General features: G+C 40.7%; 1 protein-coding gene across 24 annotated transcripts in view; it reads left to right on the top strand.

The window, feature by feature from the left end:
- CADPS (calcium dependent secretion activator) overlaps positions 1 to 27,718 on the top strand; it is a 555,724-nt gene that overhangs the window by 499,239 nt on the left and 28,767 nt on the right. For all 24 annotated transcript variants that reach the window (XM_043978805.1, XM_043978803.1, XM_043978804.1 and 21 more), the window contains 2 exons: positions 6,049 to 6,081; positions 12,519 to 12,626. In XM_043978805.1, coding sequence (XP_043834740.1) covers positions 6,049 to 6,081; positions 12,519 to 12,626 — 141 coding nt within the window. The remainder of the gene's footprint in view (positions 1 to 6,048; positions 6,082 to 12,518; positions 12,627 to 27,718) is intronic.

Here is a 27,718-nt window from a genome sequence, read left to right on the forward strand (position 1 = left end):
CTAAATACAATAGGCCAAAGCAGGTCTAACAAGAGTAAAGTACATCATGCCTATAATCTACCCATTCCTGAAAGCTGTGCCTCACTTGGTGTAGCCCATCATTAGCTTTTATGTTTGCCATATTACTTTGCTAATTGAATTTGTCACTAATACCCCTGGTCTCTTCAGAACTGCTGTCTAACCATGCCTTAGCCATATTATACTTATGAAATTCATTTTTTAAATCTAATGTTAAAATTTTACATGTATTCCTATTTGGATTTTCATCTTATTAGATATAGCAGAATGCTCTAATCTTATCAAAAATCTTTGGAGACACACACAAAAAAGGGGGGGGCAAAAAGGGGGGCAGCTAGGTGGCACAGTGGGTAGAACACTGGCCCTGGAGTCAGGAGAACCTGAGTTCAAATATGACCTCAGACACTTAACACTTACCAGCTGTGTGACCCTGGGTAAATCACTTAACCCCAATTGCCTCACACACAAAAAATCTTTGGAGATCCTGACTCTGTCATCTTCTAGCTTCATTATGCATTTCTCCCAGCTTTGTGTCATCTGAAAATTGGGTTAGCATGACATCTTTGCCTATATTTAAATCATTAATAAAAATGTTAAACAGCACACAACCCAAACATAGATTCCCTAGTGTATTCTAGAGGAGACCTCCTGCTATGTTGACATGGAACCATTAACAAGTACTTTTTGTGTCTGATTATCCAAGCAGTTGTGATGGGTTCCCAACCCACTTTATTGTGTCATTGTTTAATCTACATCTCCTTGCCTTCTCTGTAATAATAGTTTAGAAGAGCTCTGTTAAAATCTAAGTAAATGATATCCACAGCATTCCTTTTATCTACTAGGTTAACAATCCTGTCAAAAAAGTAATTAAAGTTAGTCTGACATAACCTGTTCCTGATGAAGCTATGCTGGCTCTTTGTGATTATTGTTTCCCTTTCTAGATGTTCATCAACCATCTTTTTAATGATCAAATCTGGATTTTTCCAGGAAATGAAGTCAAGCTTATTGTCCTCTAATATACAAATTCCATTCCCTTCTTCTTTTCTTGGAAGTCAAGACTTTGTCCTTCCCTTATCTTGTGATAACTCTCCATGATCTTTCAAATATTATTGACAATGACTCAGCAACACATGTGCCAATTCTTATAGTTCCTGAGATGCACATCCTCTGGGCTAAGTGACTTGAATTTATCAAGGAAAATTAAGTGTTTTCTTATTTTCTTCTTACTTATCTTTTTTTTTGAGGCAATTGGGGTTAAGTGACTTGCCCAGGGTCACACAGCTAGTGTTAAGTGCCTGAGGCCAGATTTGAACTCAGGTCCTCCTGAATCAAGGGCCAGTGCTCTATCCACTGTACCACCTAGCTGCCCCCTTACTTATCTTTAATATCAACTCCTACTTAGTCATTTTTGTCCTGTCATTTCTGTTGCAAAGAGTTTCTTCTTAGCAGAGAAAACAGAAGCAAAGAACAGCTGAAATAAGAATTGAGCAGCTTTTCTCTCTCCCTCTTGTCAGACACCATCATCCCAAAGGTCCTTGATCTTCCTATTCCTCCCAAGAGGGGAACTCCCTCCATACCTTCTTATCCTGTTTGTCTCTTATATGTGTCTTCCCATAAATCCTCCAGTGACAGTCTATCCACCACATTGCAGGCTTTGACATTGAATGGATGCCTTTGGACCATAGAAACTGTCCATTGGTTATCTCTGGGTTAGTCCACATTTTTGGTGATGTCTCTCTCTGACAAAATTTACTCCACTTCATTCTCCTTCATCCTGTTGTTTTTAATGTATTCCAACCTGCTTGTGACCATTCTGCATCTCTCTGTATTGTCCTTTGGATGTTCTGCCCCTTTAATTCTTTAGAGACTATGTTGTTCCATGTCCCTCAGGCATATGGGGTCATCTGACAGATATTGCTGTTGAAAATATGGGCTTTTGTTTCAGTGAGAAGTTTGATCAGTGAAGTAGAAAGTTTGAAAACAGGACTTTGTGAGGGGCATAGAAGAAAAGACCATTGCCAGCAAAAGGAATCAGGGAGGCCTCCTTGAAGGTGGGATCATTTAAGTTGGGCTTTAAAGCGAGAGAGAGAGAGAGAGAGAGAGAGAGAGAGAGAGAGAGAGAGAGAGAGAGAGAGAGAGAGAGAGAGAGAGAGAGAGAGAGAGAAACAGCATTTCAGGCAAAGGAAACTGTGAACAAATTAATAGAAGTGAGAAAGGGTGGTGCACATCTAAGGGACAGAGTATAGTCAGCATGATGGAGTAGATAGAATTATGTGTTTGGAGACAAAAGACATGGGTTCAAATCATACTGCAAGCACTTATTAACTATGTGGCTGTGGGAAAGACATTTAACCTTTCAGAGACTCAGTTTCCTCATCTATAAAGTGGTAGTATTTGCTCAACCTCTATTGTTGTAAAGAAAGTACATAACAAACCTCAAAGCACTACATGAATGTGAGTTACTGGGGTATGGTATATATAAAGAAGAGGAGTATGATAAGATTATTAGAGAACAGTGGTCTCAGAAGGTGGTCTTTGTACTGGACCCAGTACTCTAGGTGTGGTCTGACCAGAGCAGAGAGCTATGCCACTACCTTTCCCCTTAGGTTTGGCACCAAGGAATAAACTGAGGCTGGATTTCCCTACCTGTATGACCTCAGTCAGTTTCCCCAACCACAAAAAGAGGAAGTTGGATGAGATGACTTCTAACTTCTCTTCTGGCTCTAAATCCTTGATCCAAGGAACTATACAATAAGATTGTACCTTCCACGATCACTTTCACCACTAAAAATATGATCCTATTGAAGGACTGAAAAATAGAAATCCATTTATCTTCTTCATGTAAAGATAAGTAATCAAACCATTAGGCTGGGAATCGAAACATGAATATAGTTGTTGGTAGATAACAGTAGAGGCTGGACTTTAGCCATGAGGTCCATCAGGCTGTCCCAGCTGCCATGAGAGGGTTAAGAATTTGGCTCCTCTCTTGAGTGGAACGGAATGTGAGCAGGGAAGGAAGAGTAGGCGTGTTTAAAGGTTGATCATTTCGGTAGCCGCAAAAGTACCAACTGCTATAAATTAGCATCTCCAGAGCAAAGGATACATCTAGCTATGGAAGAAAAAAGGCTGCCAATGTCTCTCCTCTAGTCACTTGTGCTTCTTTCCCTCAACGTGGTATTCAAGGCCTTCCATAATCTGAACCCTTTTCTACCCTGATCTCGCTATTCCTTTCCACCAGTGTTCTTCCCAAACAGAACCACCCTCTGTCCCTTAGAGGAGCACATTAATAGCCTACCCCTGTCCCTTTATTTATTTCATTTCCTGTAGCTGGAATGCCCTCCCCTCCCTGCTCTTCCACCACCACCCCCATTCCACTCCCCCCCACCACCACCAATATCTCAACCTGCTGAAATCTTATCCATTCTCTAATGCTCAATTCAAATCCAGGCTTTTCCAGGGAGCCTTCCCTGGTGCCCTAATCAGGATCAATCCTTCTCCCCTCAGACTTCATGTAACACTTGATGTGCACTCTCTTACACTCTAATCTTATATTATTTTGTCATCTGTGTGTACGAACAGTTAACTTATTGTGTGTCATTATCAGCACCCCATGACACTGAGAGCTTCATTAGGGAATAGATCATGGTGTATGTGTCTCTCAGAAACCCTAGTTTCCTTCCAGGCTGAACTTGAGCACCAGAGCCTACACGAAGTCTATCCCGATTCCTTGCCACCCCGCTCCCCCAGTTGCTAGTGCCTTCCCCCTCTCTATTACCTCTTTTTTACAAACATACCCAATATGTTCCCTAAAGTCAAAGATTAATTACACTTTTGTCTTTGAATTACTAATGCCTGGCACATAGTAGGTGCTTAATAGTTGCTTATGGATTGATTTATATATTCTTTGTGTCTCCCCCAGTCATCAACATAGTGTTCCGCCCTCGTTTTGTATGACAGAAAGGAAGGTGGGAATGGACCTGTGATTCCATCAATATAGGGAACACTCATTATAGAAATTCCTTCCACCAAGTCATTTCTGGGAATATAGCGGCAATATGTAGTCACAGAAATTCCCATGGGCACTGAGAGAGAAGATGGCCTGCCCTGCTCGTGCAGGTGGTGCATGTCAGAACTACAATATTCTAAAGGGGTTCAGTGAGGTGGTACAGTGGATGGAGTGCCGAACTTGGAGTTAGGTGCATGATCCCAGGCAAATCACTAAACTTCTTCCTGCTTCCATTTCCTCATCTGTCAACCCAAGAAGTAGCTAGGTGGCTCAGTGGATAGAGCACTGGCCCTGAAGTTGAAAGGACCTGAGTTCAAATCTCACCTCACACACTTACTAGCTGTGTGACCCTAGGCAGATCACTTAACTCCAATTGCCTTAACCATCCGGACCCATCTCCAGGGGTCCTGATATATATCTTCCCACTGGACCCAAATGGCTCTAGAGGAGAGTGAGCTTGATGACCTTGCACAGCCCTCCATCACTTAAATCCAATTCAATGCAAGTCATGACATCAACCCAATGTCATGCATGGTCCTCTTCAGAAACAAAGGACAAACAAAAAAAAACCCTAGAATAATAGCACCTACCTCCCAGAGTTGTTGTGAGAATAAAATTAGGTGATATTTATAAAATGCTTTGCAAATCTTAGAGTGCTATATAAATAATAATTATTGTTATTGTTGTTTTCCATTACAATAGCCACATTCTATCCAAAGGCCATACTGTTCATTCCCATTTGACCCTAATTTTAGAAATGAAATGCTCTGTGAATTATCAGGTTTTTTTTTTAATTCACCCCAGATTCTTTATTTTATTTTATTTTTAATTTCTGGAATAAAACAATCATTTCCATAACAAACTATAATAAAAAAGATGATTGCATATAAAACTAACCAACTCAGAACTTATTACCAGACACTTATAAATGCTTGTTGGCTGATTGACTGCTTAGAGCAGGGATTTACTTCCTAGTGTTTTTTTTTTAATTTTTAAATAAAACAACTGACCCCTTTCTTGTCCTCCCCACCTCCATCTCCTATTCAGTGTAATTTCACCAAATGTTTTAACATTCAAAAAGCATAATCCATGTAATCTAAGGACAGCCTTGGGTCAGGTTGGAATCTCTTTGTCAGGTGGGAATCTCTCTAGTGGCTTTCTTCCCTCCTCTGCCCAATGGGACAAACGTTGCCCAATGTTCACATACCAGGGCTCCTGAAAGGGAACTGAATCCCATAGCCTAAAATGAGGGCTCTGCTATTCAATTAATTCCAAGTTGATTTGTAATGATACCAGAAACCCAGGTACAAAGCGGTGGGGGGTGGGGGGGGCGGGGATAAAGAAAGAGAAAGGGGGGGAAGGGGGAAGAGAGGGAGGAAAAGACAGAGAAAAGCAAATAAGCAAATGGCTTTAGTCATGTGTATCCTTGTGCCCTCTGAACAATCCATTTCTGCTTCACCACAATTCCTTCTCCTGCTTTCACAAGGAGGAAAAAAATCAGGACTCCTACAGTAGCATCTGCTGTTATTAGAGACTGGGAGTCAATAGAACTGATTTTGTTCTCTCTTCTTTCTCTCTCTCTCTTTTTCCTCTGTCTTTCTATTTATGTCTCTTTCTGTCCCTCTATCTCTGCCTGTCTCTATCCCTCTGTTTTCCCTGTCTCTGTCTTTGCCTCTGTCTCTTTCTGTTTCTATCTGTATCTGTTTCTTTGTCTCTGTCTTTCTGTCTCTCTGTCTCCCTCTCTCCCTTTCTCTCTCTGTCTCTCTGTCTGTCTGTGTGTGTCTCTCTCTCATCTGTCTGTCTCTCCTCTGTCTGTCTCTGCCTCTGTCTCTCTCTCCCCATCTCAATAGTTAAAGTTCTGGCTCCAAATAACAAACGTTATTGTTAGTACCTTTTTTGTTTGTTTTCCTAATCAGCATTGTGATATGGCTTATTGTTTTAATTCACGTTGTGTTACTACACTGAGCTAGGAATGGTCCGATATAAAACCATGTCTCACGCCCCATCTCTTCTTTCCTCCTAAGGTGAAGGCAGCTTCCAAGTATGTGGACGTCCCTGTGAGTATCACTCAAAATGTTTGTTGCTTTCTTCACAATGGGGATGTTGCTGTTCTTGATGGTTTGGTGCTGAATTTTTAGTCATTAGAAAGAGGGAAGCCCAGAATATTTCTGAGTAATTTTTTTCCCCACATGGGAAATCGATGATTATTTCTTTCAGCCAGGAGAGCTTGAGGCAGAAACAAAAGCAGCCTCACAGTACAAGGCTAAAGGACAATTCACTTTCATTTCATTTATATTTGGTTTTTCTAGTAAGTTACATTCTAATATCATCTTACTCAACCCCCTCTTGCTTACATCCCTTGGGGATTCTACTATGAACTAGAAATTTGTATAAGGGAGACAATATTTTGATGAAAACAAATACAGTCTGAACTTGTTCATTTTTTGGTGTGTTCTGCAATTGTTTTAAGAAAATCTTGCAAAACCCCTTATAATTAGAGGAGGCCTCGTTAATGAAGAGAGCCCTTAAAGCTCATAGATAAAGCACTTAAAGTTGCCCAAAATTTACATTTAAATTGAGGTTAAGTACAATATATGAATGCTGGAGTGTGGGATTACCTGTGATAAACCAGGATACACTCACAGATAAACCTTGCCCTGCAGATTAGCAAACTAAAAATGAAGCGATTTAAATATATTGTATGAGAGGAGATAAGAAAATGATTGTGCTTCCATTTAGAATAAAAGAGATGTAGGTCTGTTGCAAAATATTAAATTTGGAGAGCTTATCTCAACAGCTACCAAGGGTCTTATACTGAATGTTTCTGGCCCCGAACGTGGTTAAGTGTCTTCGTTGTTCAAATACTTATTAGTTAAGATATGTCAGTTTCCAAAGGGATTTATATTAACATTTAAATTCATTTCCCCTGAAAGTGTGTTACAGTTTATCAGCTTACTTCTAAAAGGACAATAAATTGTCAGAAATTGGACTGAAATTAGCATTAGCATACATTTTATTTGTTTAATGAAAGAATGTGGAATCTATAATTATACCTTGAATTTATATAATGCTTTTCATCTAGGGAGTTCAAACTCCTTCACCTTGATCAGCCTTGTAACCTCTCTGTAGTTGAGAATGGAGAAAGGTATGATAACTTCAGAGAAGTGGGTTGAATTGCCCAAGACATAGGCTGAGCCAAACTTGAATGGCTGGCTGCCTACATGATTCTACCTGGCTGCCTGGCACAGCCTAACCCTAGTGCCAAGCTGAACATTCTCATTCAACCCCAACAATCTAGACAATTCTCTAACATACGTGAGAATTCTTAATAGCCCACACCAAGTACTTTCCTCAGTTTAAAGCAGATACATCCATGAATAGGATGCCTAACATTCCTGAGCCTCTGAAGATTCCAGCGTAGGTCAAGTAGCTCAAGTTCTCTCTTTATCCTCAGAAATTTAAAGGTTTAGGCCTGGTCTGGAAACCTGACTTGGAGAGAAAGCACAGTGAGAAAACTTTTGCCATCCCTCTACCAAAGCAACTCTCTCTCAGGTTATAGATGTGAATGGAGGCATGGAACTCCATAAGGACATTTATCCCTTGGATGAGATGACCCACTTTTGCCAATCATCTTCCAATCTTCAGTATGTGCCACTGTATGCATTTGATGGCTGGGCTCCCAAACCAAAAATTCAATCGAGGAAGGCCAGGTTCTTCATGGACCTGCAAACACTTAGAAATAACAGCCATAAGCCAACCTCTGCTCATGTGTGCAGGCCACTGCCAAGCTAACTATACCTTAAGCTATGATTAATAGGTTAAAGATCACTAATTTGTGTTCATCCACCTTTAGCACCAGCTTCCAAGTCATCCATGGTCAAGTTTGGCTTAATTATAAAGATGGACTGGATTCCTCTGTTAATGTAAAGGCTTATTACCCTCATGTCTGATGAGTTTTTGTGGAAATTAAAGCTTTGACTCCTGTTAGTAGCAAAATGGTCCCAGATTTCAAGAGGGAGTTTGCTCACACAAAAGTGGTATTAGTGTTTTAAAAAAAAAAAAAAGTATCAATGTCCTGCAATTTCTAGCCTGGTTATATGGGTAGAATCCTGGATTGGAGTCAGAAAGACCTGGGTTCAAATTCCACCTAATATATGTATTACCTCCATGACCCTAACCTGTAAAATGATATGGTAGGACTAGGTGATCTCTCAGGTCTTTTCCATCTCTGATGGCCTATGAATTTTTATGACTATTACTTCTATGGGCTTCAATTTCCTTAAGTGATAGAGTTGTATGGAGATGGGGGGGGGACATGGGGGAGAGGGAGACAGAGAGAGAGACAGAGAGAGAAAGGTCAGTAGTAATAGTAGCAATGGTGGTAGTAGTAGCAGTAATAATAGTAGCAGCAACAAGGTAGATAGGACCTCATTACACAACATCATTCAGAAATGAGCTGCTCTACAATATATGACTTTCCCAAATTACCATTTATCCCATTGAGTAAAATAAAATAATGTTTTATATGAGAATCTCTCTCTAAAATTCATCATACTTCCTGCCATCATAAAGAGTTTGCTAATATAACTAATCCTCTTCTGGATAATTAAGTCCCCACCATTGGACTGTGCTGGGATTCCCACATCTCCAGGGCTACCAAGGTGTGATCTCTGTCCCTACAACCAAAGACCCCAGATTTCTGTGCTTATTGTGTTCTTGGTTCATGTACACAACTTTGTCTTTTTCATGGATTTTCTTTTTTCTCTTTCTTCCACCATTACTTCTCACTGCTATCAGGCAGTCCGGTGCTTCTGATCTAATGTGTCTAAAAGAACCAATAACCAAAATTATTAAAATTGTTACCAAAATAAGAGTTAATTGGCTCCAAATAACATCCTAGAATACCTTTATTTGTAAAATTCAAGAGAAGCAGCAGTGTGTATCGAATATAGAGCTTGTCTTGCAGGCAAGAAATCCAGGTTCAAGTCTGACACACTTTGGCTGTATGGCCCTAAGCAAATAATTTACCTGTTCTGTTCTGTGGGCAGCTAAGACTATACATTGCAGTTCTGCATTTGGCAAATAGAGTTTCCTCCCATGGGCTTTGACTATACCAGGGAAGTCCCAGATCCAGTCCCTATCCCACGTAGCCACTGTGTCCCTGCCCTTTTATCATTGTGCTTATTTGGATAGTTGCAGTTATCATATAAGTGATCTCCAGATAAATGAGATGCTGTTATGGTAGGAAACAGAAAAATATCAACAAAATTAATGAAGCCAATTGCTGTAGGGGGGTTCAAGTTTCTGAAATTTGCAACAAGATGGAAGGTATGTTTAGAAAAGCTCTCCAAACCAGAACATGGAAAAGAGAGTTGGCAAAAGTCTGGCTGACTGCTTCTAAAGTAAGTGAAACTGGGACTCCATAAAGAATTTCATTCCTAAGCCTCAGTCCTTATAATGATGTTACCTTGAAGAGGACTAGAGAGGTTGTGAGAGCTTGTTTTGGTCTAGATCCATGGAATCATAATGAGGAGCTGATGGATGTGAAATTTCCCTTCACAATGCAGATAGACAATCCTGGGTGAATTGGAGACTTCAAGAATTGCCTCAGGCATGGAGAGTTAAGGGGACTTCCCCAGAATCCCATAGATGGGTCTTGGCAGAGGCAGAAATGAAGCCCAGATTCATAAGGTCACAGATTTAAAGCTGAAAGAGATCATAGACGTCATATAGTCTGACTCTCTCATTTTACAAATGAGGAAACTGAGAAATGATTTATCCAGGGTCACACAATTCATAAGTTTTCCAGGTAGGATCAAAACTAAGGTCTTCCTGACTCCCAGAGTATATCCAGACTGACTCTCAGTACAAACACTACCAATGAATGCACACCCATAATAAGAATGCATTAAGTATTTATGAAGTTCCTTCAAGGTAACAGCTCTCATTTATAGAGCACATAAAGGTTTACAGAATACTGTTCCCACAATGACACCTATTATCCCACCTCCCTTTTAGAGATGATGGGGAAATTGAGGCTCAGAGAGACTATGGACACCCAGATAGTAAACGTTAGACCAGAAGTTTAAGGCTCAAATCCTGTCTCTTCTCAAGTGGTGTAAGCCCCCACCTCCTACTGAAAATGGCATTGGCTAATCAGGCCTCAGTAGCAAGAAGACCTGACAGCTATCATTTACATCTCCTTCCAGAAATGCTATTGTTTTGTATCATAAGATTCCAACAATTATAGGACCATCACAGACCTGGCACATCCCTGTCTGCAGAAAATTGTTGAAAGTGTAACACTTGACTACAGCCCATTGGTTTGTCCTCATTGTTTTTCAAATTAATACCTTGTCATTGTTTCAGCAGGTGTTAAGAAATGTTACTGGCAACCCAGGGGCCTAGCATTGGCCCTTTGCTTGATAATTGTTTGCTTTGTATCAGGGAAAAAAATACAGTCCTACTGTTTCCAAACCTTCCTCATTTTCACCCTGGAAATTACACAGAAGTGTTAACTAACTTCAATTTGCAGTGGCTGACAGTCACGTCTGGTAGGGAAATGATACTTTGTGATCTAAGGTAAATCACAGTAATGAAAACTAATCTTATTAGTTATTAGCAAACGTACATATCTGCTGCTGTGGAAACTTCTGGAGGTTTGGTGGTAGCTCTCCCAATGACCCACATTACAGTATTTTAATGGGTTTCTTTGGAGCTAACTTGGATTGTGGCATCTCAAACAGGGTGATCTCCAGGTTTGGGCTGGGGCTGTCCCCCCCCATAAGAAATTGTTGCCCAATTGCTCCCTCCCTGTCCCCCTACCTTTGTACAAAATTTCATTTATGTGAAAGGCATATTTATGATAGAGAGTATTATTATCATTATTGTTATTTTTATTATTAAACTATAAGAATCAGTTGGGAGGCAGAGAGAGTGGTTGTCTACCTGATCTAGGCAAGCTGATCAAGTGGGAAATGTAAGCAAATTGGATAAATGAGAACCTTGATTTTAACAACAAAGAACACTGTTCTTATTTTTACTAGACCTGTGATTTTATCAGTGTTGGGAGCACCCAATGAGAATTTCCCTTGACCAACACAAGCAGGAATTTTCCCTGCAATTTATAGTCTTAGAGGGCTGCCCGGGGCACTGAGAAGTTAAATGATTTGTCCATGGATACAAAACGAGTATGTCTCAGAGGAAGGATTTGAATCTAGGTTTTCCCAATTCCAAGGGGAAGACCTATCCACTTCATCATGCTGTTGTTTTTGTAAAGATCGAAATCTGTATTTTACAAACACATTATAGCATTTTTGAGCAGGAAAAAAGGGTGCTGTTCAGTTTCTGACTGATGGACCTTGAAATATTAGTGACTTTGAAGTGCCTGTAATTGGGTCTGCAGTCCCAAACCTAGCCTGACTACTACCCAGAGGTAGCCAATGAAGATGTTTCTATGAGTGATTTTGCTAAAGATAGAAGTAGAGAAAAAGGAGAGGAGGGCAATGATAACTTCTCTAAGACTCTGCCATCCCAATCCACTGATTTTGTTCTTCAGTCATGCCTGACACTTCATGACCCCATTTGGGATTTTCTTGACAAAGATACTGGAGTGGTTTGCCATTTCCTTCTCCAGCTCATTGTACAGATGAAGAAACTGAGGTAAATGGGGTTAAGTGACCCAGGGTCACCCAGACTGTAAGTGTCTGAAGTTGGATTTGAACTCGGGTCTTCCTGACTCCAGCCCTGGCTTAGCTGCCCAATTCACTGCTTAGCCATAGTTTTATTTGAAGAAGAGAAGTCTGAGGCAGGAGAACATTTTCTCCTTCATTGGTGTAGTAGAATACATGTGGGAATTAGGGTCAGAAGACTTGGGTTCAAATCCTAGCTTTGCCACTCAACTTTTCTGGGTGTCAGTTTCAACCTCTTTGAAATTAAATAATTAGCCTAGATCTCAGGTCCCTTCTGGCTCTAAACCTGTAAAGCTAAGCATTTAGAGTGTTATCATGTGGAAAAGGGTAAATTAGCTTTGCTCTGCTTGGATCCGACAGGCAGAACTAGAAGCAGTTAGGTGTAAGCCACAAAGAGTCCTACTTAGGATTGATGTCAGGAAAAGCTTCCTAATGACTGGAACTAGCCTAGAGTAGAACTGTTTGTTTTCGAAGATACTGGGTTTCCTGTCAATGAAGGTCTTCCAGTCTAAAACTGGCCAACCACCTGTCAGGTATGTTATAAAGGGGATCCTTGATCAGGGAGACTGAACAGGGCTCCTTTGGAATCGGAAATCCCACAGTCCTGTCCCTTCCCCCCCCCCATCCAATATATACCATGGGCCCTGTGGAAAATAGCCTTGAACAATGCACAGCAGAATGTGGACAAGGAAGGCATCCTATAAAAGTCAACAGCAGTTATTCCCTGAGTGAGGACGGGAGAATGAAAGGTAGCGTAGGACATGAAGAAAATGCCATTTTCACATTTCTGTCTTTCTTTGCAGAAGCCTGGGATGGACGTTGCCGATGCCTACGTGACATTTGTCCGCCACTCTCAGGATGTCCTCCGTGATAAGGTCAATGAGGAGATGTATATAGAAAGGTTATTTGATGTAAGTAGATGCCTTCTCCTCCTTGCAGACCAAGGAGGAGACTCTCCAAAATGTGACAAAATAAGAGACAGGAGGATAAGTCACATTTTGAGAACTAAAAAAACAAAAACAAAACCAAAACCCAATCGGTTATTAAATCCAACCCAATCTTTCCCTTTCCTCTGACTCAGGCTCTTGTCTCTGTTGTCTCTCTGTTCTGAATCTCTCTCCTCTGGTCTTACTGCGTCCTGGTCTTTATCTGTGTGATCCGTAGGGTAGCAGTGTCTTTTTATTAAGCTGACACGTTCCCCAGCACCGAGCTTGTGAGGAAGCTTTCTCAGAACGGGCAGAGATCTCTCTCGGTCATTGTTCTCGTCATTGCAATCCAGTCCCATTGTTTTTTAGGGAGCCGTCTTCCAGTCTGGGTGGCATTCATTGCCTGCATACCTCTCCGCTACCCTGCTGCTTGTCTCTCGCTGCCTGACAGCTGTGACATGCAGATGAGCTGTAGGTGCTGCATTGTTATCTCCTCGAGAATGACTAAGTTTCGTGGGGCTTTAAAAAAAAAACACACACAAGAAAAAATCCTCGGCAAACAGACCGAATTGAGACTATGCAGTCTCCATGAAAATCTATAAAAATTAACATCTACGAAGAGAGAGAGCGAGAGAGAGAGCAGCTACACATGACTGGAAGACCCTGGATTAAAAACAAACAAAAACTTTTAGAGAACACTGACTTGGATGTCTTGAGAATTAATCGTTTTCAGCCCCTCCCCCCTTTATTTTCTTTCTTTTTCTTTTTCTTTTCTTTTCTTTTTTTCTGTTTCTTTATTTCTTTTTTTTTTTGACAGTCCTCATGTCTGCACTGCCAAAATAGATAACTGAGTCCCAAACCCCACTTTGGTCCTTAGTTTCTACTTCCGGCCAAAGTGATTGGGACAGGCGAAGTGCGGGGAAGTGGAGATTTCTTGGAATGATCCCGAGAATGGTTTCTGGATTCCACGTCATTTGCCAGTATAGACCTGGCGTGAGTGCATGGGAACTGATTTCTCTGTCTCTGTGTTTGCTACCATTGTGTGGTGCCCCCCTTGTCCTCGTAAATTTTGTGAAGAGTCGGCTTCCCCCTTTAAGGTTTCGTGTCTGGAGTGCCAAGGCAGTGTTAATGTTTTGGTCTACTTCGGGATTCTTGTTTCTATATGATTTCTTTAATTGTGTACAGCAGTTGACATTGGATTTTTTTAATTATTATTATTATTCCGTGTTGTTTCATCTTGGTGATCTCATTGCCTGGCACAGCTTTCCCGATTTCGATGCTTCCTACTTTTGATGCTTTGTCTTCCAGCTCATTTGCTTCCATAATGTGTTCAAAAGCCCTTTCTTTCCCCTATTCCCAATCATTTTCTTATCATTTTCTTTTTGTACATGATATTCCACTCCTCTGCATTACTTTTATTTAAGAATACTCTTTATAGTTCTCATTCTCTCTCTCTCTCTCTCTCTCTCTCTCTCTCTCTCTCTCTCTCTCTCTTTCTTTCTCCTTTCTTTCACTCTCTCACTGGTGACCCCAGATGAAAATGGAACTTATCTCTCATGTCAAATGTTTTATCACATTACCTCAAGTGGCATGAATTAAAGTCAAATAATCTTCCTGTGTACATCTTCTAGCATGACCCACCTCCACTGAGAATGCCTCATACATGCGTAAAACACACCTAATGCCTCCTTGTTCCTCTGCATGCGTGCCTCTCTGAGAGTATGGAGCCTCGAATGCCTGAAACACTGAATCACCCATCCAGTAGGCATTGAAAAAAGAGACAGCCGATGCCACCCTGTAGCAGGGCCTCTAATCATGCCCTGACTGCCCGGTTCCATTGAACCAATTCCATAAAAGGGAAATTTTTGAGGAGCCCATGGATTGCTCTTTTCAATGCCTAAGCTGCCTTTTTCTTTGATCCGTATCTCCCAAAGCACAGTTTGGTGTGGTCTGTGCGTGGTATGCAGGAGTGTGTGTGTGTGTGTGTGTGTGTGTGTGTGTGTGTGTGTGTGTGTACTCTTACCCTTGTGCTAGCCAATCTTGAAAACATCCAATACTGAATTTGTGGTTTGATCTGCATTCCAGCCTGTCATATTGTTTGCAAACAGCCCCCTCCACTATTTTTTTCCTAATTAGCATGGGGAAGGGGATCTCAGACATAACAGTACTAAATAAAGCCAGGAAAAGACCTTTGAACTCTCCCAATTTCTAAGAGCAAAGTGTCTTCAAATTCATATTTTTAAAAGAATACCTTTCTAGAGTAGCCATTCCCAAATTCATAAAGGTTCCCTGTGTCTTGGCTCTTCCACCAATAACATTGTCCCCAGTAAGACCCATATTCCCTTGCCATGGCCACCTGCAAGACTTTAAAAGTTTTAACCAAGTTATTTCCAGACTAAGCAAAGCTTCCTCTGTGGCAGCTTAGGTCAGTACAAAGGGTTGCATTGCTTTCACCTAGATTTCCTTTCCAAATCACCTCTTCCCTTAATATATAGAATGTTGGTGCTAGGCAACCTAGCTGAGAGAGTAGCAGGGAAAGTTCCTGAATCTGTCATTGATTTAAAACATTTGTCATCTGAAAGACCCAGATCTTCTCAAAAAACTTCATTACCATTCTGACTGAGTAATGTCATTCAGTAATTACTGTTTTTCTATAATCTAGCTACACAACATCAGATTTTACCAACATGTTTGGTTATTTGCGGCTTCTGTCTTCCTCAAGCATGGTGTTTATTTCTCTGTAAAGAGAACTCTATATGTTTGAATCCTGAAAACCACTTGTGTCCTCTGAGCTCCCATGGAGGGGGGTGGAGGGTATGTGGTGGGGCTCATAGAGAGCATTCTGTTGGGCCATAATTAAACACCATGGTCCTTTTCTTTTCTAAGGACAGGAGCTGCAGGGTAGAGAGAGAAACAATTGCCAGAAATGCTTCAGAAGAGCCTAGTAGAACTAAAGCTTTCTTTTCCAAGTTGTTTCATTTTTTTAAATGGCAAAAATGAATAATAGACAATGAGCATTTGGGAGAGAAGAAAATGATTTCTATTTCAATATTTTATGTTTTGTTTGGAGGGTGGCAAGTTTCTGTGTCATTTTCTATGTCTGAATTTTGTGTATCTGTTCCTTCTGCCAATAATAACTAGCTTTTATATAAAGCTGTAAGGTCTACAAAGGCATTATTTCATTTGACATGCGCAACAGCCATGCAAGGTAGGTGCTGTTCTTATCCCCATTTTTCATATAAGGAAATTGAGTTTCAGAGTGGTTGTGATGTACCCAAGTTTGCCGAGCAATTTCGTGTCCAAGGTAGAATTCAAACCCAGATCTTCTTGACTCAAGATTCAATATTCAAGCCTTGATTCAAGAACAAGTCTACTGTTATGTTTGTAGTTAGGGGCCATTTCTTGACCCCATTTTCATGGCTTTCCTTTCTGGTCTTCACCTTAGGTATTGATCGTCATTTTATCTTTTGCTTGTTGTCCTTGAAGAAAAATGGGGAGACATTAGCATGTGAAGTGGGATGATTTGGGCTAAACCTTCTAACCCTTTTGAAAGTTCTCCTGGCATCTGAGCCAGCCACCCCATCACACCTCAGGCTCCTTCCACTGACTTGAACCATCACTGTCTTTTTGACTGGAAGCTAGAGCTTCGAGAAAATTGTTAGGAGGGTGTTAGTTGCATTTTTACCTATTTCTTAGTGTAAATCAAGCAGACTTTCTCAATTTCACTGAAATTGTTTTCAATCAGCTTCCTTTTTTGTTGTTTGGTTGTTTTTCAGTCATAATGACTCTTTGTAACCCTATTTGGGGGTTTTCTTGGCAAAGATACTGGAGTGGTTTGTGATGTCCTTCTCCAGCTCATTTTAAAAATGAGGAAACTGGGGGGCAGCTAGGTGGTGCAGTGGATGGAGCACCGGCCCTGGATTCAGGAGGACCTGAGTTCAAATCCAGCCTCAGACACTTGACATTTACTAGCTGTGTAATGCTGAGCAAGTCACTTAACCCCAATTGCCTCACCAAAAAAAAAAAAAAGAGGAAACTGAGGCAAACAGGGTTAAGTGACTTGCCTAGGGCCACACAGCTAGAAAATGTCTGAGGCCAGATTTGAACTCACAAAGTTGAGTCCTCCTGATTCCAATGCTCTAACCATTGCACCACCTAGCTTCTCCCTTCAGTCTCTTCTAGCTTGGTAGAAGGTGGACCTAAAGTCTCTTTAGTAATCTAAATTTAAGCAGATCATGGAGGAAAGTGAAAATTTCTGTATGTGAAGCTGAATAATCTCTTTTCCCCCATTTTTCAAAAAAAGGTTTCATGGATTGTTGATGTCATTTTTAATCAAGGAAAGAACCAAGCAAAATTGTGTGTCTGAAAGCATGGGCACCATTTTCTACCCAATGTCCCCCACATAGTTTTTTCCACAGGAGAGGAAGCAATTCTTTCAACCTACCTTTAAGAACAGTTATAAGACCAAATAAGGAGATAAAAATTATATTCAAACAACTTTCTTTATATTTCTGCTAATGAATATAGACTTATTTATATTTCTCCATGTATGATATTGATTTTTGATTAAACTAATGGAATAGCATTGTGAACTCATTCTAGGTTGTTGCAAAACAGCAGTCTATGATTTTTTTTCTTTTTTATCTGTTTTTCAAAGCAGGGGAAAATGGTGAAAATTATTATCTGATTTGAATAAATGCAAATATAGCCATTTAAAATTATATTCCAAAGTATGAGTTTTAAGCATCAGATCCAGTAGCAGCCTAGTTTCTTTTAAGAAATAATAGGTGATCTTTCCCCTAATATAAAAACAATCATGGGGGGTTGTGTATAAAGCTATTATCCATCTTCCTAGGAATTCCATTTAAAAAGGGGAAAAAATACCAGTTCAAGGAACAAAGATGCAAAATTCAGATGTCCATAAAGAATGCTGTTGGCTTCCTGCCCCACCCCTTCTCTGATGTTTAATTCAACATCATTCCCAAAATAAAAACATGCATTAGATATTAGAGATCAGCTCATCAAGAGATGTGCCTAAGATTTCAGTGACTAAACAAAAATTAATTTATTTTTTTCTCCTTGTACTTCTTGAAGAGACAGCCTGAGTAGATCAGGATTAAAACAGATGTGCTTAGGGCTAGCTCATCTGCTTAAAGCTCGAAGGCTCAGAGATCAGTGATTAAAAAGCCATCTCCAACTCTGATGAAATCCCCAGTGGGAGGAAATATCCTGTCTTTCATAGTGTGTTGTGTGTTTTTTTTCTGGGTCCTGTGTCAGTGTAAACGGGACTTGAAAAACATTGGATTGGAAAGGATGTGTGGTTTATGTGGGTCAATTATACACTTAATCTGACTTCTCAGGGATTAGGCTGGCAGAGAGTGAATCAGAATTTGGCTTCTCCATAGCAGTTACCAGATCAGAAAATACTAAAAATGCCCCGTAAGAACTTAATCGTTCAGTGATAGGTCACTGATAACAGCAGAATGATGCTTGTCTGGACTAAGTTTTTTTAGTGTCCTTGTGGTGGCCTTGATTTACCATTTCACTGCCAAATTATATGTCCATCCACTTTTAGGGCCAATGTAAGAATAAACTGAATGTGTTTTCCCTAAAAAGATGATTTAGAAAATGATAGCCTCTCTGATTACCAAAAGATTTGTGATTTCAGCAGCTGAGGGACTTCCAGTGTGGGAACTCCACCTACCCACCCAGGTCACCACCCATCTATGATTTAGTAGATAATATCATAGAGAATCATGGACCATTAGAGCCGGAAGGACCCTAATGGTCCCCTAGTCCAGTTTTTTTCATTTTATAAATGAGGAAACAGGGACCCAAAGAAGGGAGGGGGCAGAAACTTACTCAGGGGTCACACAGCTAGGAAATGAGGAAGTTAAGATTCAAACCCAGGTCTTCTGACTCTTTCTATCTCACTCCATGGTTTCTCTTAATAAATCCACAGAAGTTGGCTGAGGGACTGTTGGTAAATAGATCTGACATTGGTCCATCAGCCTAGCTGATGATACCCAGTCAACATCTTGGTCTATCTATGCATTCAGTTAAATGTTTTTCCCATCAGTCATATTTTTAGACAAGCAACCAACTATTTGGGGAGGGGGGTTGTTTTGTTGTGGAATAACCAGTTGTCCAACAGATCACCTGGAGAGTATTCTGGTGACATGACCTTGGGTAAATCACTTTACTCCCTCTGAGATTTAGCTGAAAAATGGATGGATTGGATTAGGCAGCTTCTAAGACCCCTTCAAATAAATATCAATGACAATATGGATTCAGCTGCAGAGTTTGCCAGATAATACAGCCCTTAGACAAACCATTACCTCTGAGCCTCTGCAAAATGAGAGGATTGGACTCCCATTGGAGGAAAAATGACCTCGAAGGTATGTTTTAGCCCTAAATCAATGGTTCTATAATATGAATTCTACTGGAAAGTTTTTCAGATGGTGTGACCTTGAGCAAATTAATTAACCTCCCTGAAAATGAAGATGTCTGAGGTCCCTTCTAGCTCTAAGTCTATGATCCTAAGTTAAAAGAGGTATAGTGAGGACTTTGGGACTTCAGTGAGAAGATGTGAAGCCAAAAACAACCCTTCCACCCCAGGATAGATAGATAGATAGATAGATAGATAGATAGATAGATAGATAGATAGATAGATAGATAGATAGATAGATAGATAGATATAGATATAGATATAGATATAGATATAGATATAGATATAGATATAGATATAGATATAGATATAGATATAGATATAGATATAGATATATACATTGAGCATGTGTAGCAGTATCAGAAACAGTCATTCCTATTGCCTAATACTAGGACCCCCTGTGTTCCTCAGAAATCTGCCTTCATTATCATTTTTCACATTACCCCGCTACATGTATATTTTATCCACTAGCACCAGAAATGACCTAATACACCAGATAATAATACTTATATATATATATATATATATATATATATATATATATAGCTTTACATTACATTATCTAATTTGATTCCCATAACAACCTGGGGATATAGATGTGATTACTATCCCTATGTTACAGATGGGGAAAATGAGCCAGTGTTAAGTGACTTGCCTAGGGTCACACAGCATGTTTGAGTTAGTTTGAGGCTAGATTTGAACTCATGAAGATGAGTCTTCCTGACTCCAGGCCCAGCACTCCATCCACTGTGTCACCTAGCTGCCCCTATCTACTGTGCCACCTAGCTAACCAGAAACATATAAATCTAGATCACTTCACCTTAAAATATCATTGAGTTTCTTGGCGAGTCTCACAGTATTTTTCCCTGGAAGATGTCCAAACTGAAGGCCAGTGTATCAAACCAGTTTAAAATGAGGTTTTTATCAGTCAATCAAGGAGAGTTTACTAAGCGTCTACTCTGTGCCAGGCACTGCGTTAGGTACTAACTGTAAAAAGAAAGGCAAAAACAATCCCTGAGCTTGGAGAACTTACATTCTAATGGAATTAGAAAATGTGTAAGTAATTTGCTATGTACAAGATATAGACTAATTGGATGGAAGATTATCTCAACTTTTTTTGGGGGGAAGGCAATTGGGGTTAAATGACTTGCCCAGGGTCACACAGCTAGTAAGTATCAAGTGTCTGAGGCTGGATTTGAACTCAGGTCCTCCTGAATCCAGAGCTGGTGTTTTATCCACTGTGCCACCTAGCTGCCCTGGAAGACTATCTCAATGGGTTAAGCATAAGCTTCTGGAGGGGACCAGCAAGGCCCACTATAGAAGGTGGGATCTGAGCTGAGTCTTTAATGAAGCCAGAAAAGCAGCAATGAGAAGGGTGAACATTCCAAGCATGTCAGAGGAAATACTGAGGCACAGAGACAGAAGATGGAGGGTACCATGTGAGAAAAACCCAAGAAGCCAGTGTAACAGGATCCTAAAGGACAGACAGGGGAATGTAATGTAATGTAATGTAAGGAGACTGGAAAGGTATGAAGGGGCCAGGTGAGAAAGAGTTGTAAAAGCTCAACATAGGTCTGGAAGTAATAAGAAGTCACTAGGGTTTGTTTGGAAAGGGCATGATGTGATGAGGCCTATGCTTTAAGAAATTCACATTGTGGGGCAGCTAGGAGGTACAGTGGATTGAGTACTGACCTGGAGTCAGGAGTTCAAATCCAGCCTCAGATACTTGACACTTACTAGCTGTGTGACCCTGGGCAAGTCACTTAACCCCAATTTAAGAAAGAAAGGAAGGAAGGAAGGAAGGAAGGAAGGAAGGAAGGAAGGAAGGAAGGAAGGAAGGAAGGAAGGAAGGAAGGAAGGAAGGAAGGAAGGAAGGAGGGAAGGAAGGAAGGAAAGAAGGAAGGAGAGAAAGAAAAAGAAATAGAGAAAGGAAGGGAGGGAGGAAGAAAGGAAGGGGAGGAGAGGAGAAGAAAGGAAAGGAAAGATGAGGCGAGGCGAGGCAAGGCAAGGAAAGGAAAAGAAAATTACTTTGGCAGCTGAGTGAGAAATGGATTGGAGTGAATATAACAGGGAGGCATTGAGGCAGGGAAACCAATTAGAAATTTATAACAATTTATAGAAACAATCAGAAACGGGGCAGCTAGGTGGCTCAGTGGATAAAGCACCAGCCCTGGATTCAGGAGGACCCAAGTTCAAATCCGAACTCAGACATTTGACACTTACTAGCTGTGTGACCCTGGGCAAGTCACTTAACTCTCACTGCCCTGCAAAAAAAGAAAGGAATGAAGGAAGCAAGCAAGAAAGAAAGAAAGAAAGAAAGGAAGAAAGAAAGAAAGAGAAAAGAAAAGAAAAAAATCAGAAATGTATAACAATAGTTCAAGTGATTAGAGTCAATACCAGAGTTGTAGCTGTATGAATAGAGAGAAGAGGACATATGTGAGATAGGTTCATAATATAGAAACTATAATCTTTTGCAATAGGCTTGCACGTGTAGAGTACAGGGTCAAGGGTAGAACACAGTTGTGAGCCTGGGTGACTAAATTTTAAAGCTATCTACACTTCATTGTAAAGCTATCTACACTTCATTGTATTTTTAGAAATTGTTCACTTGCTCCCAATTGCATTGTTCAAGCTGTACTCAGGGATGCTGTCCCACTGCATTCAGTTCATAGGCCTCATGTATGGTACATCTGCTTCCAACAGAAGTAGAGAAATGTGGACGGGAAGGAGGGTTTGGGAGAAAAGAGCATGGATTCTGTTTTGGACATGTTGAGTTTGGGATGCTTACAAGGCATTCATTTCAGAATTTGTATTAGGTTGTTGGTGATACAGAGTCCAATAGGGGATATATAAACCTGTGGTTCATCTGCAAAGATATGAAAAATGTGGTAACTGAAGACAGAACCAGAGAGACAGAAAAGGACATGGATGAAGGTGACAGGCCATCAAAGGAAACTGAGGAGTGGTCAGATCAACTTGTAGGTAACCTAGGAATAGGGAAGATATCTTCCCCTCATTGAGATGAGATTTTGCTGCTTTGGGCCTGCAAGCACTTTCTTCAAAATCATTTTTCAAAATTCGGAAGGAGGGAAGGATGGAAGAAGAGAAATTGGGGTTGAGGGGACAGGATGAGACGTGTAAGGAAATTCTGACTGGGAAGAAGAGAAAGCTGAGACCTGCAGATAAACTTAAAGCTGAAAGGATCCCTAAGTACCCAAAGTAGATCTGGCAGGTAACTAACAAGACTGACCATACATTAGGAGGAGAAAGGGAATGGGGATTATTTCCAATAAAGAATTAAAACAAAAACTAGAGTATAAGTGAGAAACAAATGAATACTGGCTCTCCTTCCCTGTCCTCTCTATTTTCATACTTTTTTTTCTTCATAGACCCAAATATTTTTTTAAATAGAATCCAACTAAATTAACCAAAAGAAAAAACTTCAATGCTCTTTCAGGGTCCAGGACCAGGCTAAGGTAGTTATTGTTGTTCGGGTTTGTCTGACTTCATAACCCTGTTTGAGGTTTTCTTGGCAAAGATTCTGGAATAGTTTGCCATCTCCTTCTCCAGCTCACTTTACAGAAGAGGAAACTGAGGCAACAGAGTTAAGTGACTTGCCCAGGGTCACCCAGCTAGTAAGTGTTTGAGGCCAGATTGAACTCAGGAACATGAGTCTTTCTGACTCTCACCCAGCTCTCTATCCACTGCACCACCCAGCTGCCCACCTAAGATTATTCCAGAGCAGAAATTGTAAAGCAGATGAAATTTGTTTCCCTTGCCCCAGGGTTTACTTCTAGCCTCTGTCAGGTGTCCACAACCCTCATATTTCTCCATTTCCCTCTCCCCCTTGCAAACATTTTTTAGAGAAGGCCTTTATGAATGCTTTCACACTAAAGTGTAAATGTCTGACAAGTTTTAAAGTATTACTCCTGCTGATGCATCTATATTTTAATGTGATTGAGGTTAAGCTAAAATAATGAATTTCTAGCCACTGAATTTCTGGCAACAGTGACTCAACAACAATAGCACTGAGAGGAGGGGAAAAGGGGGCAGCTAGGTAGCACAGTGGATAAAGCACTGGCCCTGGATTCAGAAGGACCTGAGTTCAAATCTGGCCTCAGTCACTTGACATGTTCTAGCTGTGTGACCCTGGGCAAGTCACTTAACCCTCATTGCCCCAGAGAGAGAGAGAGAGAGAGAGGGGAAGAGACGAATTCAATTCAACTATTATATCCAAGCTAACTGTGTCAAAGTAATAGAAAGACCAAAATAAAAAAGTGAAAAATATCCATAGCTTACATTCTACTGGGGGTAGAGTTTGGGGTTGGGATTGGGAGGAGGGGTTTCTTTTCTTTTTCTTTCTTTTTTTTTTTTGACTATGCCTATGATTTCATCAGTGCAGTGAACTCTGCCTGTGGCTTAAGTAGGATACATTACAGGCAGCATTTGAACCCAGGTCTTCTTGATTCCAAGGCTATCCCTCTGCCTACATGCCATTTAGATGATGAGTGATTCCCCTGGCCTTTTGAAGACCCCACTTTCTATTCTTTGGAAATGGAAGGGAAATATTTTCCCTCTTTGTATGTTTCTATGACTTCCCAGGGTCCAAGCAAGATTGAGGAGAAGGGGAGGGGAAGGCTGTGATCAGAAGTATCTGTTCTGGCGATAGAGCTCTGCTAACAGAAAGGAGTCCCCATTTCCCTCTGGCTAAAAGGCACCTCACTGACCAAGCGCTACCTTAGTGACAAACCCCACCCTCCAAATTTGACTCCATCCCGTCTTATTCCTCCCAAAGCCAGTCCCATCCACTGCTTCCATTCATTTTCAGGACAGTCTTGGATAAATCAAGCTGGAATTTGTCCCTGGATTTTTCCAAAGCATTCTTTTTTTTTTTTCCTGAACAGCTTTTCCTGGTCCAGGAGACATTTGGTGCTGGGAGTTAATTTGTTTTCTTATCCAGAGGAGATTGTTCCATTAATCACGCTAAGAAGTCGACCGGATTGCTCCATTACTTTAGGGTCACTCTAGTCTGGCTATGGTGAGCCACACATGGTTTGGATGTCTTGGAGAAGGGAATTTTTTCCCTCTGAATAGCAGTCTGAAACATGTAGGCAGTAAGCGACAGACTTACTTTTGCCACACACACACACACACACACACACACCACACATACACACACACACACACACACACACATACACAAAAGTAGCCAAGGCACATTTTGTGGAACAAACACTGTCACATTGCATCGCAGAAGACGAGATGTACTCGATTCTCCAACACGTCCCATTAATTAACAGAGGGGCGGCTTCCCTCCTTGCCAGTCTCTGTGCTGACTCTTGTCAAAAAGTGTCTTCATCTACCAGCTTCTATTGGCATTGGCACACACTTGCTCCTCTAGAAAAAGAATTGCTCTTCTTGAAAAGAAAAATCAATGGACTAATTTTAAAACATATTGACAACCATGGAGAGAATTGATGTGGTCTAGTGAATAGAAAGCCATCCTCAGAGGCGGGAAGACCTAGGTTCAAGTCCTCTGCCCCATAATGGACAAATCACTTAACCACACCTAACCTCAGTTTCCTCATCTGTGAAATGAAGCAATTAGACCTGACGACCTCCAATATCCCTTCCGACTCTAAAATCTGTGATCCTAAGATGTTTCAGAGAAAGAGTCAAGCTGCATTAGTAGAAGGTGTTTCTTCACCCAGAGTGCAGCACACCACTGGAACCACTGTCCCAGTCCAAAAATCAAAGACAAAGAAAGGAGTTTATGTTTGTTTTATACACAGCATACTTGAATCCATGAGAGGCAGGATGGTCTGATGGGCAGAAAAATCTTAGAGTAAGAAAGATCTGAATTCAAGTACTTCCTTCTACATGTCCTGGCTGATTGACCCCAGGCAAGATAGTAAACCTCAATGCTTAGAGTCACTCAGCCACTACATACCCAAACCCTGGGCAAGATGATAATCCTCAGTGCCCCGGCCACATTCTAAGACTGTAATCTACCCATTGGTATCCCTAATATTATTAGCCTGGAAAAGAGAGACCTAGAGGAGGCATCATAGTTGGAAAAGCACATAACCTACCTGAGCCTTGGTTTTCTTATCTGTAAATGGCCTCCAAAATTCTCTCAACATTAAATCTAGGATCCCTGTTTCTCTCTCTCACTCTGGTATTGCTGACCTTTATCAGTGGAATGAGTATCCACACTGAACTATATCTAAAATAAAATCACCTGACCAGAACAAAACAAAACAAGCCACCCTCTCCCACCCCTCCCATCAACTCCCCTATCCTCTCAAAAAAAGTATGACCGGGGGCAGCTAGGTGATACAGTGGATAAAGCATTAGCCCTGGATTCAGGAGGACCTGAGTTCAAATCTGACCTCAGACACTTGACACTAATTGTATGACCCTGGGCAAGTAGCTTAACCCTCATTGCCCTGCAAAAAAAAAGAAAGAAAGAAAGAAAGAAAGAAAGAAAGAAAGAAAGAAAGAAAGAAAGAAAGAAAGAAAGAAAGAAAGAAAGAAAGAAAGAAAGAAAGAAAAAATGACCTTTTCTCTTCTCCCTCTCCAATACACATCTCCTTCCAAAGGTAATCTGTAGGCAAATTACATATAAAATGTTGGGACCCAGATTAATTTGATCAACTGGCATTAATTAATTCATGAGCATTTATTAAGTATCTACTATGTGCCAGGCACTAAGAATATAAAGACCAAAAAAAAAAAAAAGAAAAGAAAAGAAAGATTCCATTTTTAATCTCTAGCTCTCCCTTTGGAAGCTGTTACAGTTACCATAGGCAATGGGGGAGGGGCAGAGGAAGGATTTTTATGGAATGACAGTAAAGGGTCATCTGACTCCAAATTGTGTCTTCATTCTTCTCTGGCTTTTTCCACAAAGCATTTCATCCCAGTGGTTCAGGGCAAGTCAATGGCCTGGCACCACCTAATATATCAGAAGGTCTAGACAGCATGTCCAGCTTCCTCCAGCACACTTTCTTCTCTCTCTCCTTCTTAGCCATTTGCAATTAACTGTTAGAATACGTTTGCTTTCACCAGGTGGCAACTCCCTTATTTTTTATGTGTCCAGAAAGACAATCATAGTAGGAAAAGGGGGGCTCAGCTTAAATGTTTCATTATTTCCAAATTCCCCATTTAGAAGGAAACTTTTCATAAGCCTCAGTTCTTCAACTAAACTGCCAAGTCGACTAAAATCCAGTTGATGAAGTCTTGTGACCCTATTCTAAAAGGCATATTCTTTTTATTTTTTTTTTGTCTCCCAGAGTACATACAATGCTGGTGTCCCTTAACGTATTGTGTTACCTTTAACTTCCTTAAATAGCATTATTTTCTAGGTCCCTCCTTGGACTTGAGACCACTAGCATTCACAAAGGGTCTAAGTCCTGCTCAGGATGTTGGGAATTATTCCCTCTAGCATCTACATGTCAAGCATCATTCTCTTTGTTAATGGGGGAGGGCTTCACAAAAGAACAAATAATTGAGAAAGACTCTTCATGTAACCAACAAAATTTCATCCAGAGTCCAGAGGCATAACTAGCAATTTATATGCCCAGGAGAAAGCGTATGGAACAGCTCAATTTTTAAAGACAAATTAATTTAAACAGAATGGCAGGTGGGGAAAGGATACCATGGGATACCACAAGGCGGTTGCTTGGGGAGTAGGGCCGCCGTAGAGCCAAGAGGAGCTCAAATGAGGTGCAGCTGCCCTTGGGGGAAGAAGCACTACCATCTGGTAGCATTCTATTTTAACAAATTATCTTTACTAACTAGATACTAAACTCAGTTGTTTCTTTGCTGCTGATAGGCTATAAGTTCCGTCAGCACCTTGTAAATTTTGGCGCACTGGGATAAAGCCACATTAACCCTACCTTGGTTCCAGCACTTCTATTGGGCTCAGTCCTTGGAAAAAGTGCCAGATCTACAAGAGTGGTTGAGAATTTCCCCTATTTCCCCCATCATTCTGAAAAAGTCATGCCTGCCCCTAAGAAACTTAAGAAATTAGTGCTGGAATAGACAGGTGTTGTCAAAGACTCCACATGATTTAGAGCTAAAGAGGTGGTGACTTGTCCAAGGTCACATGGGTAGTAAGTAGCAAAGCTGAGATTCAAACCCAGGTGCCACATCTCCTGTTTTTCTCAATCATGAAGACAGGACAGTGTTAGTAACTGACATACAGTAAGTGCTTCATAAATGTTGTATCTCTCTCTGCATGCAATAATATGCATATTGTACCTTGAAAACCTTAAAGCCTTCTATTATTAGTTATTATTATTATTATTATTATTAAACCATGGTACTTTGATCGAGTTGGATTTAGAAGCTGGGGAGAACACTGTATTTCTTCATATATGGCACCTCTGTTCATTGGCCTACCCCAAAATCTCTATATTGAAGCTACTTTCCACTTCAGCATTGGCCCAAGTATTAGTAATGGGTGTGGTTCTTTGTGTGGCATAATAGGAATTTGGTGGCCATTTTTATGCGTCCCTTAAAAAAAAAAAAGCCTTCTACCAAGCAGGAGTTTCAGCATATAACTCCTTAAATGTGTTAGTCAAGCTTCCACCAAAAAAAAAAAAATTCTCATTTCTCAAAAGCAAGA

The sequence above is a fragment of the Dromiciops gliroides genome, chromosome 1 (genome assembly GCF_019393635.1).
Source record: "Dromiciops gliroides isolate mDroGli1 chromosome 1, mDroGli1.pri, whole genome shotgun sequence".
Lineage (NCBI taxonomy): Eukaryota > Metazoa > Chordata > Mammalia > Microbiotheria > Microbiotheriidae > Dromiciops > Dromiciops gliroides.